Source organism: Protopterus annectens, chromosome 2.part0 (genome assembly GCF_019279795.1).
Source record: "Protopterus annectens isolate FY-2018-M chromosome 2.part0, PAN1.0, whole genome shotgun sequence".
Classification (NCBI taxonomy): domain Eukaryota; kingdom Metazoa; phylum Chordata; order Ceratodontiformes; family Protopteridae; genus Protopterus; species Protopterus annectens.
In genome coordinates this window covers 272880199-272899660 of record NC_056728.1, presented here as the reverse complement: position 1 = coordinate 272899660, position 19462 = coordinate 272880199, and the positions used below count along the sequence as shown (strand labels likewise).

The window sequence follows — 19462 nt, the reverse complement described above, 5'->3', positions numbered from 1 at the left end:
CCGCATGTCTTAATGAGCTAAGAAATCACACAGCCACAGATCTAGTTTTACAGAGGCTCAACCACTTTATCAAAGATGGCTGTCAAAGCAGTCTAGTTTACTGCAAGAAGTGCAACCTTATTTTCCATACAGAGATTAGGTTTTGTCTGACTAAGGTGTCATTATGAAAGGTCTGAAAGTAATTGTTCCTAAGTCCTTGCAAGCAGACTACATTTCTGTTTTGCACTGTGGACACCCAGGAGTCTATTCTACCAAAAGAAGTATGACCTAGAATTTTGGTCTTCTGTGTCACAAGACATTGAGAGAGCACCTTTATCTTGTTCAGTGTGTAATAGTACAAAGCCACATCAACAGAAGGAACCACTTCAGCTAAATCAGATTCTGGAACTACCTTGGTTGACAGTAGTCACAGACATCTTCAAGTGGAATAGTCACATTATTTGGTGTTAGTAGACTCTTATTCCATTTGGTTCGAGATAGACCTACTTCCCAACCTAGCATCCAGTACTGTCATTACTAAGATGAAAAGTCATTTTGCAGTCCATGGTAGTCCACACAATGTTATTTTTGACAGTGGCATGTAGTTTACAAGCCAAAAGTTTAAAAGATTTGCTGAAGAATGAGACTTTACTCATGTCACAAGTAGTCCATAGAACCCGCAATCAAATGGCTTGGCAGAACGTGCAGTGCAAAGTGCAAAACAGTTACTAGAGAAATCAAAACAAGACAATAGTGATGCTTTTCTGAATCTCTTGAATCTCAAAAATGTTCCTCATGATAAACATCATGGTTCACCTACATGGAGACTTCTGTCGAGACAAACCAAAACCACATTAGCAATCAGTAACCAATTGCTTCCGTGTCCAGAACAACACAATAGTGAAAGCCAATCTGTTGAAGAAGCCCCTATCCCAGAAGTCCTACTATGGTAAGACCAGCAAACCACTCAGTCCGTTACAAGAGGGAGAAGTGGTAAGGATGCAGACATGCAAAGGTTATGATTGGATTGGTGTCGTGAAGAATATTGGTCCAGAGCTGAGATCGTACATTGTGAAATCAGAAGGAACAATCTTTAGGTGGAATCAGAAACATTTGAGACCAGTGTCTGAGCCCATAACCCAGCACATAGCCTGTGAGAAAGACATTCTATCTCAGAGTGAGTTAGTTGTCCGGTGTTCCAATTCCAGAGGAAATTCCAGATCCTTCCTATGGATCCTTCTTGTTCCTGTGAAGAATCCAGAAGTTCCTGATACGAGTTGTGCACTGCAGACTGTACCTGTTACTAAATTTGGTCCAGATTGTTATGTTATGAGATATGGTCGAATCTCTAAACCCTGTAGCAGATGCAAAGTAACTTGGACATGAACATTGTGTTTTGTTTCCAGTGTACATAGTAATGCATGTCTAGCTCTAATATTGTTTTTTTCAAAGGGCAGTCTTTTTAGTGGGAGGATGTAGATCAGTATAAGTGTATTTAAGAAGCTATCCAAGGGCATGCACAAGTGCATAAATACTAAGCACTTGTGAGGCTGACTGTCAATTTTGTAGTAAGCAGTTAAGATGTAAGCATGTATGTATATAAGGTCCGTCTGTTAACTAGTTTGTTTGTATTTTAAGATGGTGGTATCCATCCTGATGTATTTCTATGTATTAAAGCATCTAAATGAAAGCCCCAGCCTTCTTGTCATGTGTGTTAGAGATGAACGAATGACGCACATTATTAATAGTCACTTCTCAGGACTACAACCAGACACCTTGAGTGACCATCATCCCACATATACTGTTTGGAACCAACAAAAACACTTAATGCAGTTGTTTACAACTGGATACATTAAGAAAATGCATTAGAGACAAGGCATTGAAACAGTAGAAGGCAGAACAACAGTACAACAGGGAACAGTGCTGGGCCCTCTCCTGATCTGGCATTTATTTTGCAGATATTCACATCTTGCTTGATCAAATTTACTGATGACTGCAAGCTGAGCACTGTTATCCACTCATCCACTGATACTAAACCGCTGCAGTGAGGGCTGGAATATGTGCGTACATAGTATACCAACAATTGTCACAAGCTAAATGCATAAAAAGTGCTGTGTAGTAGTGTTCAACAAAAAATAAAACCAGCTCCCACCTCATACATTATAAAGGCTGCTACTCTACAAGCAGCTACAGTCATAAGGGACCTAGGTTTGAGTGTGGACTGTTCTGTCTAATTTTATTATGTTTCCACCATAGTCAGGAAATCTGTCTGGCCCAGTTAATTTACAACAAAATGTTTTCAAGACCCAAAGAAGTCATGCTACCACTCTACTCTTCCCTTATCAGACCCATCATCAGTTATAGTGCCGCTTTTGTATGTACAAATCTAAGCATATTGCATAACTGGAAAGGCCCAACAGCCGTCTAACCAAGAAAATTCAAGGCCTTAAATCCCTCAGGTATCCATATAGATTAACATGACTTTCCTTCTTCCTAGTAGCCTACATGAGTAAGTCTTACTGAGTTTGCGAGCCACGAAAGGCTTAGTCCTATTTGTTTACCTATTTCTTCACAAAACCAGTAAGTCTACAAACAGCCATACTAGGGACCCAAATCTGTGTCAACAAACAAGAATCGGTTTGTAACTTCACATATTTCCTAGCCTATGTAATAAGTTATCATTATAGGTAAAAGTACTATTTTAGTCGACGTTTAAAGCTAGCTGTGTTGATTGCACTGGTAGATGCAACTTGCACTGTTATCTTATACGGCCCTGCTCAATTTAAGATATGAGCACTATTAAGCACCTGGAAAGGGTAGCAAGAACTTCTTAAAGGCGTATATAGGTAAACATCTCTTGGTTCCTGTGACAATATCCAGGTGATAAGAACAATACCAGGCAAGCAGTGTGGCCAAGTACAGTTAAGCTGTCAAATGTTAACACATAGCACAGGTTGAGAAATTTTGGATTGAGGGTTGTGAAAAATGAGGATACCCCAAAAACACTGTTGACTTGGTATGTACAATGACATTAAGTGTGAGACTACTAGACATGAAGTGGGGCACTGATACCTTTGGAAGGGTTAATGTAAAGAACTGAGAATTATAAAGCCAATGTAGCACTGAAAACCTAGATACAGTGCTTGTTGCCTTTCACTGATGGACAAGATGCATGTTAATGTTATGACATTCAGAAGTTAAGCAAAGTTGTCAAGACAGTTACAATAAATAAGTGAGACATATCTATGTGAAAAGTTTTTATTGTGTCTGCACTGACAGTTTTTGATTTACTTCTGAATGTGTTAAGCTTAAGTATGTTGTGAGTTGCTTAAGTAAAGACGTTTTTTGAGTTTACATTGATTTGGTTTGTTTGCAGTCAGTGTTGGCAATCTCTAAACATTTTGATCAAGTCGGAACATTATCATTTTAATGCCATTGCTTCAGTGTGTTATTTTCATTTAATTATTGTGTTTCTGTGGCATTATTGTATTAAAATATGTGAACTGCCTTTCTAAACTAAATGTTCCATGAGAGCTGTTACTGTCTACCTGAATAAGTACCTATGAAGGACGATGCCATAACAGTACAGTTCCCTTCCAATGTGGCACCACATTGTTAATACTGGAATATGAATCTGTCCCTGGTGTTGACCACTGTCTTTTGGTCTTTCAGCTAGACTCTGTTTCCTTCTGGTCTTTATATCAAAGGCAAGTGTGTATCCTGCTTTAGCCACTGACATTATTGAGTTCTTTAACATGTACATAACCTTACTACAGCAGTCACTGGTATACCCAGCATTTTTATGTATGTATTTATTTTATTTATTTGTGGATGGGTGGATGCACAAATGCAGTTTAAAAGTAGGGCAGAGCACTTATCAAACTGGACCATTTTAGGCTCAACCAGGGGTTTACAACCAGTAGGAAAAAGGATGACAAATTGGCTACACAGTAAGTCACATTAAGACAGTAATATAATCAAAATACAAAAGCATTTAAATGATTGAGTGACCTTGGCAATAGGTTACTAAACTTCTTACAGCAGATGTATGCAGTCCTATAAAAGTGTTTCTAATGCATAATGAAGACTATACTACACTATGAACTTTAATAAAGGAATACTGTTTTGTACTACATAAAGAATCTTCTACAAAACTATGCAAACTACTAAAGGCGTTATATTTTACGAGTTGTTTATATTAGGAAGAGGACAATATTGTGGGAAGGAGTTTTTGATGTAATGGGTGAGAAGTAAGTGTAGTGAGGCTGGGAGGGGAAACAGGTTGAAAGTTGTGTGAGGAATGTTTTAGGGGAGTGATTTGATGGGTCTAAGAGCTGGAGAACAAAGGAGGTAGAAAGGAGAAGTTTATGAAGAATAACTTGTGGGGCATGGCAGCAGATGTATTAGAGCTGTATATGCCCAGGCAAGCAGGGTTTTATCGCTTAATCAGACAGTAGAATTATTGAAATCATGCAACGTGTCTGCTTTGAATTCTGCATAACTTTACAGCTGAAGCGTAATTTTTACAATCAGACTTGAGTACAAAGTGAAAAAAGTTTGATCCGGTAATGGAGAATAAGGAAAGGGGGTGTAAGTCCCAGAGCAGTAAGGTATATTTAACTGAAAACATGCAGTTTGACAAGAAAGTCTTAAGCAGTGTTTTCTCCTCCCAAGGTAGAGTGACCTTGGAATTGATTATTTTAAGTAAGAGTACTAAGGGGTGTTACTTTTCACAGAAAACTGGAATTGATTTTCTAATTTACAGTGGCTTGTTTCAGCTAATACTCTATTTTAGGTATATAGCATATGAGCCAATAGTGTAGACCTATACTGATGGCCATTTATCTAAGTGGCTAATATAATTTGTTTTCCCCAGTATTGCATGGAGTCGGTAACTAAAATGTTTATGACCTAGTGTTGCTATTTCTGTTACATTGCTTGGCTTCTTTTCTTTCAGTTGATTACCTCTGGAGACAGTGTTGATAGGTTTTGTTTGAAAGTATTTTCATTCACTTCAAGCTCCTAAAGGGGACATCATGGTATTCTCATGTTTCAGTTGCAGTCATGTTACTAGTCTTTTTAAGGGTACAAATTACTTGGTTGCAGGAACCTATTCTACTCCTTGATCCAGAGATTTGTGACAAGTTTCTTGTTTTATGCTTGTGTTGCCTGTCACTTAACAGTGAAAGACAACTTGCACTAACAGACTTGGCTAAAGTGAGCCAAATTGTGTATCAGATTGTGTGATATGTGCCAGAAAGCAATAACACACAATTTGTAGAAAGCCAGAAAAGTATGCATGGAGTTTGTAGATTCAGGAGTAACAATTGAGGAAATGGAACAAATGAATATAAGTTTTGAAAAGAAAAACTTGGCATTTGTATGCTGCTGCATTTCAATAAAAACATATTTTCAGTAGGCTCTAAAGTATAATTGTAATTCTCTATTCTGTGTTGTGGATTGCGTGTGATCTGCTGACTTACGTGATTACATCATTCTGCTATGCACTATGATGCCCCCAAGAGGGTGTGAGTGAATGTTCTGTACACAGTAAGTAGGTATTTTCAACATATCTGTTTATTGTCCAGTACATCAATGCCTTTACATCAGCCAGTGAATGAGCAAAAATATAATTATTATAAATGTGTGAGGTGACATTGCAGTATAGCAGTAAAGTACTGTAGAGTTGTGTGTTGGTTAGCAACATCACAACACTCTGCTTCATTTTATACAGTGACATATGTGAGGAATGATGCCACTATGTATTAGAACATGCTTTCCCCATGCCTTGTTTTAGTTCAGATCACTGCTCAACAATGGGATATGCAAAATTTAGCCATGACTGGTACTGTTTATCCACAATGGCACAGCCAAAGGTTTGGATTAATATTGCATCACCCACAGTCAAGTGGTGATTTTTTTAAGTAACTTTGGTGCATTTAGTAATAATAGAGATGTCTTAATGGTTTTAAATAACTTGCATATGTAATGGGTCGTGTCATGCACTGTGGATACATATGTCCTTGTATGTACTAAAAGTCATATGTAGTATGTTGACTAAGTTTTTTATTTTACTGCCACTGAGTGTCGACTGGAAGTTGAGTTGTATTTGCAAGATTTAGTATAGATTAGCTTGTATTTCTAAGTCAGTAGAGTACGATACTCTCTGAAGAGTGATCCTTAATTGGTCCTGCAGTGCTGTTAGTGTGTTATTTTTGTACTGTTCTGAACTTGTTGCTTGGTTTGTAATGGCCAAATTCAAATTCATATACCTCCTAGGCTAGGTGGATTTTTTTTTTCTTCAAGCGGTAATTGTAGTTTACTGCCAATAAAGACTCTGTTTAGCCAGTCATATGGTCCATTTTTGGATTTTTTTATTTAGTATGTAATGCTACAGGCAGCCACGGTGATGCAGCAGTTAGCGTTGCCGCCTCACAGCAAGAGGTTCTCTGGTTCGATCCTTGGCTGGGGTGCCTTCTGCGCAGAGTCTGCATGTCCTCCCTGTGGTCGTGTGGGTTTCCCCTGGGTACTCCAGTTTCGTCCCACATCCCAAAGACATTGCTGTAGGTGGATTGGGCACTCTAAATTGGCCCTAGGTGTGAGTGTGTGCATGTGTGTGCCGTATGTGGAAGGTTGGATGCCGGGCTGGCAACTTGACACTGTAAAACTCCACTGCCAATCATGAGCGGACAGGTGATCCGTTGTGGTTACCTCTAACTGGGAAAAGCTGAAAGAAGAAGACGTATCTAAGGCTACAAATAAAACATACCTTGCTGAACTGCATCTTAAGTAATACATGTCCTATGTTGTATCATTCTTTGTATGCATTCTGAGATGAAACATCTTGGCATAGGAACACAAAACAGTGTGTGTACAGTTTTACCATGCATGTAGCCATTCTTGAGTGGTATGCCTTAAAATGTTTCCATCTATTCCTCTACCACATCAATGCACCATCCTGCACATGATGCTTTTTAGTAAATATTGGTGATACATATAACCTGCTAGAATACGTTTTCTGTTTTCCTAAATTCTTTCAAAACATTTTCTTTGATAGGTATTTGCAGAGGACAGTAAAACATCCGACCTTGTTGCAAGATCCTGACTTAAGACAGTTTCTGGAAAGTTCAGAGGTATGTTTACAGTGATGCTTCCCCCCACTTCCAGTTTTGAAGTTTGTGTGATTAAACAGATATGCAGAGAGGGGCATTTTTTTAAGATTCGTTCCTTGCATTTGAAAGAAATGAGTGCAGACTTAGTAACTGCATCAAGGCATTTCCCAAGTGCAGCTGTATATGTCCCAATCTGTAGTTGAGACTGCTACTTAGCTTCTAATGCTACATTGCCATTGAATTCCTCAGGCCTTAGCTTTGTCAATGTAGTGCATGTAGATCCTTGGACCCCTTTGGGGTTAGAATAGTTGTCTTCTCAATGGTGGGTATTGCCTTTGTGAGTAACCAAATATAAGTCCTGTGGGAAGGCATATTTGTTGCCGCCAGCCAGGCCATCACCTAGACTAGAGGTAGTAAGAGTATATAAATACAAGCATAGATGTGACTGTGCATGGTAAGCTGATAGCTATTTTTTTTCACAAGAGACATAAGCTCCTGGGATATTGCATTGACCAGCCTTTTGGCAGCTCTGGTCTTCCTGATTTTTAACTGCACACTTTATAGGTGTTGAAATTGCATTTTATGTATATGCATCCCCTCCTTAATAATAGGGCATCTGTTATCTTTATACCATTAAGACATTCCTGTAGTGCATCTCTTTTAGTTTTGTGACCTTTTCAAGTGACATGTCCCCAGGTTTCCACAGAAGCTTGTGAAGCTGCATTGCAGTGCACTGAGACTACCAGAGTTCTTTTCAGGGTAGGGTTTATCTGATAAATTCCTCCTATTTATCCTGCCCTCTTTTCCCCATACATTGCAATGACAGAGTTGTGTTTGTGGGTATCTTTCAAAAGGTCCATGGATGAGAGCAGCTGAGAAAAGTACTCTAGAGAAGAGTTGTACAAGAAAGTTCCTTATTAAAGCAAAACATGGTCAGGCTTGAATGACATTAGGGTTATCTAGGGCATGAAGTTCTTGAGACTGTTGTTCATGTTTTACTTGGGAGAATGGTCTTCAGCAGGGAGGGCAAATTGACTTGCTTTGAGCTAGTTTAGGGTATTAGTTATATAAATATCACAAAACTGTTAGAATAACATTTTGCTGGCTTTGTATGTGCAAGAAGTGCTTTCCCGCTGTTGCCTGTCATGCCTGTGGTGAATACAGCAGTTTCCTTACTATGAGTCTTAACTTTTACCAGCTTGTCTTAACAGGTGGCCACTTAGTGTTGCTTGTTGCTCTAAATTGCTTTTGACAAATACTGTATTTGTTTCATCTAAATGTAAAGATGCTCAAGTAAAGCAAATAAAAGTCTGTAGTTTTTTTGTTTTCCTTTGAGAATGTGAAAGGAACTAAATTTGTAGAATTAGAATCTAGTATATTGAAATGTATGAGAGTGGAGAAAACACTACATCTTTCGCTGTCCCTCTGGTGTCCACCAGAACCTCCAGCCTGTTAACCAGTTTGTTTGCCCTTATTTGTCATTCAATTCCAGCTGCCGAGAGCAGTTAGCACGCAGGCTTTGAGTGGAGCAGGAATATTGAGGATGGTGAACAAGGCTGCCGACGCTGTCAACAAAATGACAATCAAGATGAATGAATCGGATGCAGTAAGACCTGATTTTTGGACTTGAATAATGAGATGAATTAATGAGGCTCTACAGTTGCATTTTAAAGGTGCAGGAGTAGAAAATGGGATATTAATTTGCTGTTTGTCTTGTGGTTCACTGCTACATTTATAGGTCATGGCAGTACATGGTTAATTTGTTATAAACGAAGAAATGCAGTTTGTTTGTCGTAATCTAATTTGTTGTGGTTTGTTCTGCTAAATGAACTCCATTTTTCATTCCTGCCAGTGGTTTGAGGAAAAGCAACAACAGTTTGAAAATCTTGACCAGCAGCTAAGGAAACTTCATGCCAGTGTAGAAGCATTGGTCTGCCATAGAAAAGGTATGTATCTGTTGGTAGGTAGAAATGAATAAAACAAACAGATGCATTATTTTTCCATTTTGCTTGCTCAGATTTTACTACCGTGGGATGCTCCAGTCAGTGGTTAGTTGGTATTACAGTATACAGTGGTGTTCTGAGAAGGAGTGCACAGCCAGAAATTTCTGTTTTTTACTCAGACATCTTATTGTTGACCTCAACATTTTAAAACTGCACTAATTTCCCCAAATGTTGCCCCCATACACCTAAGAAATGTGCACATTATTTCAGTTCTTGCCACTTGCAACAAAAAGGCTGTTTTAATGAAAAATTCTTACTTAGAGCATGCTAATTATAGATTTATGTTATAAACAGTCTAGGTAGTTCTAGATGTTCCGGGCTTTGAGCTATAACGTTTGAGTGGGGCTCAGGAAAAGCATGTGATCAGGTGAGTATTCTAAGCATATCTGGCTGCACATTTTCTGACAAGATAGTAGAATGTAAATTATATAATTATATTTATTTGTTTTATGACAATTGTGTTAATAAAGCTTCTACTTTTTAAAGAAAAAAAAATGAACTTGGTAGTAACAAGTTTACCATGGTCAGTACATGTCGATGTTGTACTCGTGCACAACAGTGTAGCCATAAAATGAGTGCTTAGTTTGGCACAGCAGTAGTTAAATGGTTGTATAGAAAATGTGCTTGGGTTGGAGAAGTTGTGGAACTGACTACTTCAACACTACTTTATTTTAATGGCTTCTCAACAAAAAATATATTCTTAACTTGCAGATTTCTCCTTTCTTTAATTTGCATAAGTCGGCAAAGAAACTGAAAGACCCATTTGTTACTGTAAGCCTCTTAAATTCCTAATAACCTCTTTTATAGCATGATGGACCTTGGGTTGGATGAGTATTGTCATTGCTGCATCAGAGGGATTACAGCTTTTCAAACACTTGGAATCCTGTACTCCCAACTAGATGATGCAGTGATAAGTACAAGTGGCTTTTAACTACAAAACTGCTTAACATAATTATGTGACTGATTAAGTAGGTCATTAGATTTGAAGAGAGTGATGAATTCTACTTATTTAGACTTCAGGTACTTGGCACAGAGGTACATAAATAGTGTTGGTGGTCAGGTTCTCGTCTGGGTTATGAATAAAATACTTGACTAGGTAGTAGAAAACAGGAGTGCTATAGTAAGTGGAGCTCATTTAGATGAAAGGACGGTACCCAGTTTCTTACCCCAGTACACTTTCACTATTATTGTAAATGACCTTTGTCCCGTTGAAGGCTTGTAATGAAAAGTTGATCTGTTTGCTAATATTAGAATGTTGTACCATAGGTTTAATAGAAAAGAGTACAAACGAGGCAAAAACTTAAAAATTAAATGCACATTTGCTGAAAGTAATAGCAGTTGAATGGGGATCCTGGAATTAGTTGTACCTTGAGACTTGAGGGTAGCATGCAATGAGAGAAAGTAACAAGAAAGGCTGGTGTGAAATGCTGTGATGTAGTGAAGTAGAACAAGTAAAAAATGGGTAGTCACTGTTTGTAGCCAGAGTCACTAGTAATGCAGCTGTAGTAAAGTATGCAGTCCTAGAGGCTTCATCAGTGCAATGAATGGCATAAGACTGAGGCCATTTAAATAAAAGCAACTCAAATAGTGCATGTCCTGTATCATGTAAAGAACGATTAAATAAACTTAACATGTATACTTTTGACAAAAGGGGTCAGAAGAGTTCATTGTAGTTTTTTCAAAACACATTGCAGAGAGTAATCCCTTTTGCTGGGTTCTGAAGACACTATAATGTACATTTTGATCAGGTGTAGAAGGAATCAGCTAAGTGACAAACGTATTGTGGTCTTAAGTTACAGTCAGGTATTTGCTGCATAGATGGCTCTTAATTTATGTTATAGAAATCTCCCTTTGAAAGGTGTGGGAAGTCACTAAACCATAAATTGAAATTGATGCTTTGGACTTGAATTATACAGTTGAGCTTCTTAGTTTGCTTTTGGATATCTGTTTAAGTCAGTGGTGATTCATTACAGAAAGTAATGCAGAGTAGACATTTTGATCTTGTATTACCAAGTAGTTAAGCTTTTTTTCAATCTCAGATATCTACTTAAGTCTATGGTGATTCGTTAAAAAAAAAAATGAACAGAAAGTGCCATCTAATGTTGTTCATTTTTCACTTTTATGGGTTACGTATTTGAGTTAGTGGTATTTCCTCTGATCTGTAGTCTGCTTTGCTCAATTTGATTGCCATATTTGCTAATTTCTTACTGCTTAACTAATTTCAACCCAAATGTCAATCATTTGTCTCCCGTCTCCCTTGTTTTTCTTTGTATTTCTTGTCTGCTACAACCTTATAAAAATGCACAGGTAATATCTTATTTTCTGTTCTTCCTATAGTCACAGCTTGTATAATACAAGGTTAGCATTAGTCATCTGTTACACCTAATTAAGTATGCAAAAGTGTATGTGTATGCAAGATACAAATGTTATATATGTTGTGGAAAATGAAACAATACTGTATATTGCGTATGTATGTGAATATTGGAGTGTTTCTACCTGGGCCTCCACTGAAAAAGGGTAGTTATCCCAGTGAGACTTCCTCAGTCAACAAAGATTAAATAAATATAGCTGTATCCAAAAATGCCAGTAAAGCCTAATTATGACGAATAACAAGGCAGTAAAACTTTTTTTTTTTTTACCCAGTGAGACATTTAGAAATATGTCAGTTCTTCTGGCATACCTTGCAGCTGGATGGACATGCACAAGTAGGAATATAGAGCAATAAAATTAAATACTAATCTGTGTTGTATATCAACAAAAATATCCAAGGTCCTTGGTAATTAACCGCTCGGTATAAAACAAAAATATATGTAATCAACCAAAATATTGATGCAGAAACATGGCTTCACAATATGGGCACTTCAAACTTCTGTCTTAAAAAAACTTTTAATAACTGGATAAGCATTTTCACAGTAACAAGGCCGCGGTGGTACAGCAGTTAGCATTGTCGCCTCACGGCAAGAGGTTCTCCCATTCGATTCTCGGCTGGAGCACCTTCTGTGTGGAGTCTGCATGTTCTCCCCGTGGTTGAATGACGTTTAAAGACACGCAGGTAGGTGCATGCGTGAATGGGTGTGCCTTCTTTGAAGGTTGGGTGTCGGGTTGGCAACTCGGCACTGTAAAAATCCACTGCCAATCATTAGCGGTCTGGAGTTCCGCTGTGGCGGCCCATAACTGGGAAAAGCCAAAAGACTTTAAGACTTTCACAATAACAATTGCTTCATCAGATCACATAAAAACAAAAAATACAAAATTAGTATATATACTGCTATCAGCCAATGGCTGCAAATGCATTTCTGTTACTAAGCAACTATGTAATTGTCATCAAGTTTTAAGGTGATGCCTTACCTCTCCAAAAAAGCAAATCTACATACCTAACTTCCTAAAATATAACATATATAACAAATATATCATACTAAAATATGTTCACACTAAGTACATATGCTTAAAACTAATCAGACTCTATTTGAATATAAATACAAACACAGATGTGCACATATATGTAAACATATGCATAAAAACACACACACACACACACACACACACACACATATATATATATATATATATATATATATATAAACATTTCCATGTGACCCAGCACACTAAAATATTCATATAAAATACATACAGTCATAACTGCTTCCATACTAACATTAATGTAATCAGATAGCCGATACACAAATCATATGCAAATGCATCTGTAGATGCATATATATACTGTGCAAACTAAATAATACATCAACTATTTCTTTTTCAATTTACTTGCCTTTAAAACTGGTTTGATCAAAACATGGTCATTCAAGCCTGGTCTTTGGTGTGCTCTTAACTTGAAAATCCAAGACAGCTCTTTCTCTTCTGTTTTATTTATTATATCCCCTTGTCTGGCGTCCTCATAGATAATATCCAGGACCATAAATTTAAAAACATGCCCAACACCTTCCATATTCATGTGTTTGGCTATAGCACTATAGTTCAAACCTTTCTTAGCACAGTGCAGGTGGTCCCTAACTCACTCCCTCAGCCTTCTGTTTGTTTTGCCCACTTAAAATGAATTGCATAACTCGCAGCGGGCCAAATAAACTAGATTTTTTTGTATTACAATCTGCAAGTACTTTGGTTGTGTATCTAACTCCGGTATAAGGATGTATAAAAACATTAGTCTCTTCTATGTAGCCACAAAAGGCACATCTTACTATGCCCATTACTTGGCTAGTATCTCCAACTGTCTCTTACCTAGGAAACAAAAACATTATGTTCCAGTATCAACTCCAGTAGATAATAAATAAGATCCACTTGACAGGAATCATAAGCTCCCTTCTTTAACAGGACTTTCTTCATCATATCTATACCCTCATTGTTGGGTATGACAATGAATAACAAAGTCGCGTCAAGTGTAACCAATAAGCACGTAGAGACCTTGACATAGTCATTGTGACCATATAGAGGTCTTGCAAAAATTGCTTTGTGTCACTTAATGTCATGGGGTACTGTTCAACCACTGGATGTAGTCACTTCTCTATGTAGATTGACATCGGCTGCATCAACCACCCTGTTCCTAAAAGATAATATATAGTGTGAACATATTTTAGTATAATATATTTGTTAAATATGTTATCTTTTAGGAAGTTAGGTATGTAGATTTGCTTTTATGGAGAGGTAAGGCATCACCTTAAAACCTGATGACAATTACATAGTTGCTTAGTAACAGAAATGCATTTGTAGCCATTGGCTAATAGTAGTATATATACTAATTTTGTATTTCTTGTTTTTATGTGATCTGATGAAGCAATTGTTATTGTTAAAGCGCTTATCCAGTTATTAAAATTTTTTTAAGATAGAAGTTTGAAATGCCGTTATTGTGAAGCTGTGTTTCTGCATCGGTATTTTGGTTGACTAATCTGCTAGTTGAACAACTTGTTGAATTTGTGCAAAGAGTTAATGGACTTTACACTGAATTCATGCATGATGAGAATACAAAATTATGCAAAACTGGTTAAAAATAGAATAATGCAGAGACTTTGATCCCTTGATTTTACGTGAGCTTCTCCACACCACTGTACTAATGTATAAAATAGTCCGCAGTATGTATATGCCAGACTAATAGCTATATGTTACATACAAACAACATGAACCTCACACTCTCTAGAGTTTTGCTACCACTTGTCTACTTTGGATTTCAGTTGTAATGTTTAACACAGGAAAGTTCCTAAATTTCATGTCTAAAAAATGTAAAGCTTTTGATTGTTCTTTGCTAATGCATCTCCTGGCAGGTAAGATGATAACCAATGTCTCTTTTCTGTGATTAAGTAACATGGTGTGGGTTGTCATAAGTGCCAGTGATATTAACTGTGCTTCCAAGAAGAGGGGTGATGAGACCCTCAAAACCTGTCCTGTTATTTTGTATCATGATACCTTTGTAAGGTAGCCCTTTGCAGCTAACGGCAGGAGTGTTTGTCAAATGGTCCTGGATTAGAATTGCACAAATGGATATGGCATAGAAGCAGAAGGCCAGGTGTGGTCTGTAGCTTTACCTGCCTAAATTTATGAACAGGTGGTCTCCGAGTCTTGAAGGTTCATAGATTGGTATTAGGAAAGCCTAGCTGAATAAGCCTTTTGAATTGGTATGTAATTCAGTAAATTGCACAGCAGGGCTAGACACCTGGCAGCGTAAACCTTAGCTCGAGATGATTCACTGTTGAAGTGACACCCCGACCACATGTGCAAAATGGGAAAAAGGGGTTAAGGATGGATGGATGTAATTCAGTAATTTATCACTCCTATGTCTACAACAGCTGCACAGGTAACTTAGGGGAATATTTGACTGCCCATCCATTTTTTTTTCAAACACCTTTATAGAATTATCAGTTGTAACATAGGCAAATGTACATTCATATAAAAGTAATCCAAACTATATTAACATAACAAACATTATACTTTGCATATATTGCTATATATCATATAACCTAAGCAATGTAAATTCAATTCCTGCCATTTTTTTTAACAAGAAACATCTTTAGTAAACCATCACTTACTACATAGGCAGTCATTATATAAATGAAAACAAACCACACAGACACAATTCTAGTTGCAAGCATTTTACATCACAAGCCATACTGGCACACTCCCAGTTAGTTGCACACATTATACATAATTTATAATCTACCCAGTCTGTCTCACTCAAACATTGCATAGCTCATTTAAGTCCTGCCGCCTTTTAGACCTCATTCCTCCCTTGTATGTATTGTTCCGAAAATTTCCATTTTTGTTCCTTTGTAGTTTACTACTACCCTTTTCTATTCTGTTCATTTCCAGATGTTTATCCCCCATCCAGTTCTTGAGATAACTTTGAAAGTGGCCAGAAGCAGCTTGGCATGTGGGGGGGGGGGGGCTTGTTCCATAGGTGTAGGATGCAATGGGTTATCCTGCCAACACATATTATTTTTTGATGTAGGTTAAGATCATTGGTATGGGTGTTTCAAGAGCCATTGATTCTGCAGATTTGCAGAAGATTGAATAAGGCAGGGTTTTTTTTTATAACTTGAAAAGCTTAGCAAAGGTGACCAGAAAGGAGTCAGCAGAGACCGAGTGCAAGGAGTGGGCCACAAGTCTGCCTGAGTAACTAAGGGACTTGAAACCACTGTTCCTTTTATTTACAAGTCTCTGAGGCGTTTTCAGTTGAGCAGAATGCTTAAGCAAGGTGATTACCAAAAGGAGCTTTGTATTCATTCATTGTCTTTATGAGGGATGAGCATGCAAGAAATAAGATTTTTGAGCTGTAGAGGAGATGCCTTTGGTAGTTTAGGTCAGATGCAGGGATTTCTGAAATATTTTGGAGACGTTAAGGTCAAATTATTGTGAATTGTCAAATTAGTTGCCCAAGCATTTGATGACCATATCGGTTTGGAGGGTTGTATTTATATGTAACAGGAAGTGGAAAATAGTGTTTCCAGATAAAACCACACTACCATTGTCAGTAAACCAAGAGCTGGCATAGTCAAGCCTTTGCTGAAGTAAGTGTGAGTCATAGGGTGAACTGACAGTTAATCCTGTTTTGCAGTCATCAGCAAACTTTTATAACCACAAGCCAGGACAATAACAATGATTAATGTGCTTTGCATAATTGATTGATTATTAATTAATTAACTATCCACCATTCCTTTAAAGTGCTGTAACAACCTGTATTGAATATTGGTATAAATCTCTTCATACATAGGTATATTCCTAGAATAAAATGTACAATACATAAATATAAACATATATAAAAATGAATATATATAATACAATACATGAACTAGAACTAATCTAAAAAATATATATATGTATATATATATATATATATATATATATATATATAAACGTATATTCTGATGAAAAATGTATATAATAGGATGTAAAAAATATGTATAAATATATAAAATCTAAATATAAAAATATATATAAATATATACATGTAAAATACATTGGTATACATATAAAAGGAATATATACAACCCTAACTGTATAGTAACAGCCTACTAGTAGATGTACGTACGATAAGATTATGTATGTGTGTATGGTTTCCTAGGGTCCTGGGATAACAATTTTAATGCTGGTAATGTAGAAATATTGTCATTAAGCCGCTTTCCACTACATGCATCTAGTTTTAATTGCCACATCATTTCCCTATATGTCAGTCTAGTTTCCCAGTCACCTCCTCTTTCTAAAGGTTCCACTATCTCTAATACCCAGAATTTAAAATTCGCTTCCATACAGACTAATTAATGAATGCCTGTATAGTGCATTATTTTCATTTTTGCGATTGATGTCCCTGATGTGTTCATAAATTCGTTTCCTTAGGTGTCTTTCGGTCTTCCCAATGTAATAACACCAACAGGATTTGCAGTAGGCCAGGTATACAACTCCTTTTGTGTAACAGCTACTGTATTTTGTAGCTTTCAGGGTTGTTTTAACACTGGGTAACTTCACTATCTTTTCATCAGCTATAAAGGAACACTGGGGACATCTCCCACATCTAAAAGTACCTTTTTTGTTATTAGTAGCATAACCGTAACTATTATTCAAATACTGTTCCTTCCCTTTTTCTAATATATTTTTCAAATTGAAATTCCTTCTGTAACTATAAGTTAGAGTATTCTGAAATACTGTCACTCTTGTGGGCATAGATCTAAACATACCCCAAGTGTCATTTATACACTTTTTAAGCCATCCAATATTTTGGTGGTATGTTGAAGTCAAATATGGGATTGTTTTAGTATCATTTAGTTTGTTTCCAACATTTGTAATACCCACAGTTTCCCTCAGATGGTAATCAAACCCAAGTAAAGGTGGGTAGTTAGTTTCTCTTCTTTCTATTACAAATTTTTTAATGGTCTGTGTTAAAGCTACTGAGTATCCCCTTTCGTGGAACATATTTTCTAAAATGTCTATTTCCTTTAAAAAAAACTTCATGTTCTGTTGTCATCCTAGACACACGAATCATTTGCCCTTTGACAATGTTCTTTTTCAAATGAATAGGATGGTCACTCTCATAGTGTAAATAAGCATTGGAAAAGTTCTTTTTCCTATAAATGGTAGATTTATATCTTTTAGCTACTTCGTCCTTATAAATAGTTACATCAAGGTAATGTGTTGTATCTTTATAAATTTCATGGGTAAACCTAATAAATGAGGTGCTGTTATTAATATATTCAATACACTCACTAATGGTAATTTCTGGTCCTGTCCACAAAATAAATATGCCGTCCAAAAAACGATAATACCCATGAATATATTGATAAAAGTCGGATGCAAAAATATACTGTCTTTCCCAGTGTAACATGATAATGTTAGCATACATGGGGGCACATGCTGCCCCCATAGCAACACCTTTGATCTGATTTTTTATACCTATATGTGGTACTTTTTATACTTATATGTGGTACTTTTTATGCACATTTTTATATAGTAGATACACATTGATGTACTGTTTTACAAAATCAACCTGTTATGTATCTATTGTTATTCTATAGAGAATCATGTATTAATTAGTTATTTATTCTTTAGTTATACAATTAATTGATCTAGTTATTAATATCATTATTAATACTAATATTATTTAATATCATTATTTAATTATTTACATTAGAACAATGTTGTCATTAATAGTATACAGACAATTTATAATAAATATTAAATAAACACATATATATAAATATATTTTTTATATTTTTATAATTCTAGGTTTTGGTTAATATCTGTAGCTTACAAGATCTGTAGTTTGTAATGTCAGTTTTTACTTAAAAATATTTTGTAAGGTTACAAATGGATTCAATAATAGAATGAGATATATGTGGGATATATGAAAATTCATTCTGCTCACCTTCGCGATTGAAGCGTTTTTACCCTTATGGATGGTTTTAAAATTTTGGTATTTTAATAGACAATTGCACATATTTTCATGTATACGTTTAGTTATATAGGTTTGTCATATTGATGGTCTTCTTATATTGTTTGATTATTAACTCTGCGTTACAATTTCGTATAGCAGTTTTATGAATAAGGATTCTTGCGTACTTTTGCATATTTGTACTGCATTTTATGTCGCATGTGTTACAATATGATGTAGAATGGGTTTTCTTAACAAAGTCATAGTGTCATATTAACATCATTGCACATTCTGTATGATGTTTTAAGGTGTATAGTTTTATCCTGTACACCCTTGTATACATCTGCATAGTGATTGTTGATACAATTATTACTGATACAATGGTCAACATGTTTTTAAATAGCTGTTTTTAAACAGCTGTTTTTAAATAGCTGAGTACCCTTGTTATGTGTGTTATGTGATATCACTTTAAATGCACTTTAAAAGTTTTAGCGCTTTAATGATTTTAATTGATTAAATTAGTTAATCAGCTAGTTAATTGAGTTATTGTTTGGCTTGTGCGCCAAAAAGTTTTATATAAAAGTAGTGTAATTTTAATTTTAATTGTAACTATATCTGAAGAAGCGTAGTCCACTACGCGAAAGCGCTCATTTTTTGTTTCCAAATAAAGATGTTTTAAGCTACAACGGAGATTTTCATCCTGTGGTGATTCCTTCTGTATCTACTGTTATTATATATTTTTACATCCTATTATATACATTTTTCATCAGAATATATGTTCATATATATATACATATATATATATATATATATATATATATATATATATATATATATATATATATATATTTAGATTAGTTCTAGTTCATGTATTGTATTATGTATATTCATATTTTTATATATGTTTATATTTATGTATTGTACATTTTATTCTAGGAATATACCTATGTATGAAGAGATTTATACCAACATTCAATACAGGTTGTTATAGCACTTTAAAG

At 36.0% G+C, this 19462-nt stretch overlaps 1 protein-coding gene across 2 annotated transcripts in view; it reads left to right on the top strand.

Moving 5' to 3' along the window:
* The window catches only part of SNX2 (sorting nexin 2), a 1338063-nt gene that overhangs the window by 1039843 nt on the left and 278758 nt on the right, over positions 1-19462 (top strand). For both annotated transcript variants that reach the window (XM_044060758.1, XM_044060759.1), the window contains exons 8-10: positions 7037-7112; positions 8584-8697; positions 8944-9037. In XM_044060758.1, the coding sequence (XP_043916693.1) occupies positions 7037-7112; positions 8584-8697; positions 8944-9037 (284 nt within the window). The remainder of the gene's footprint in view (positions 1-7036; positions 7113-8583; positions 8698-8943; positions 9038-19462) is intronic.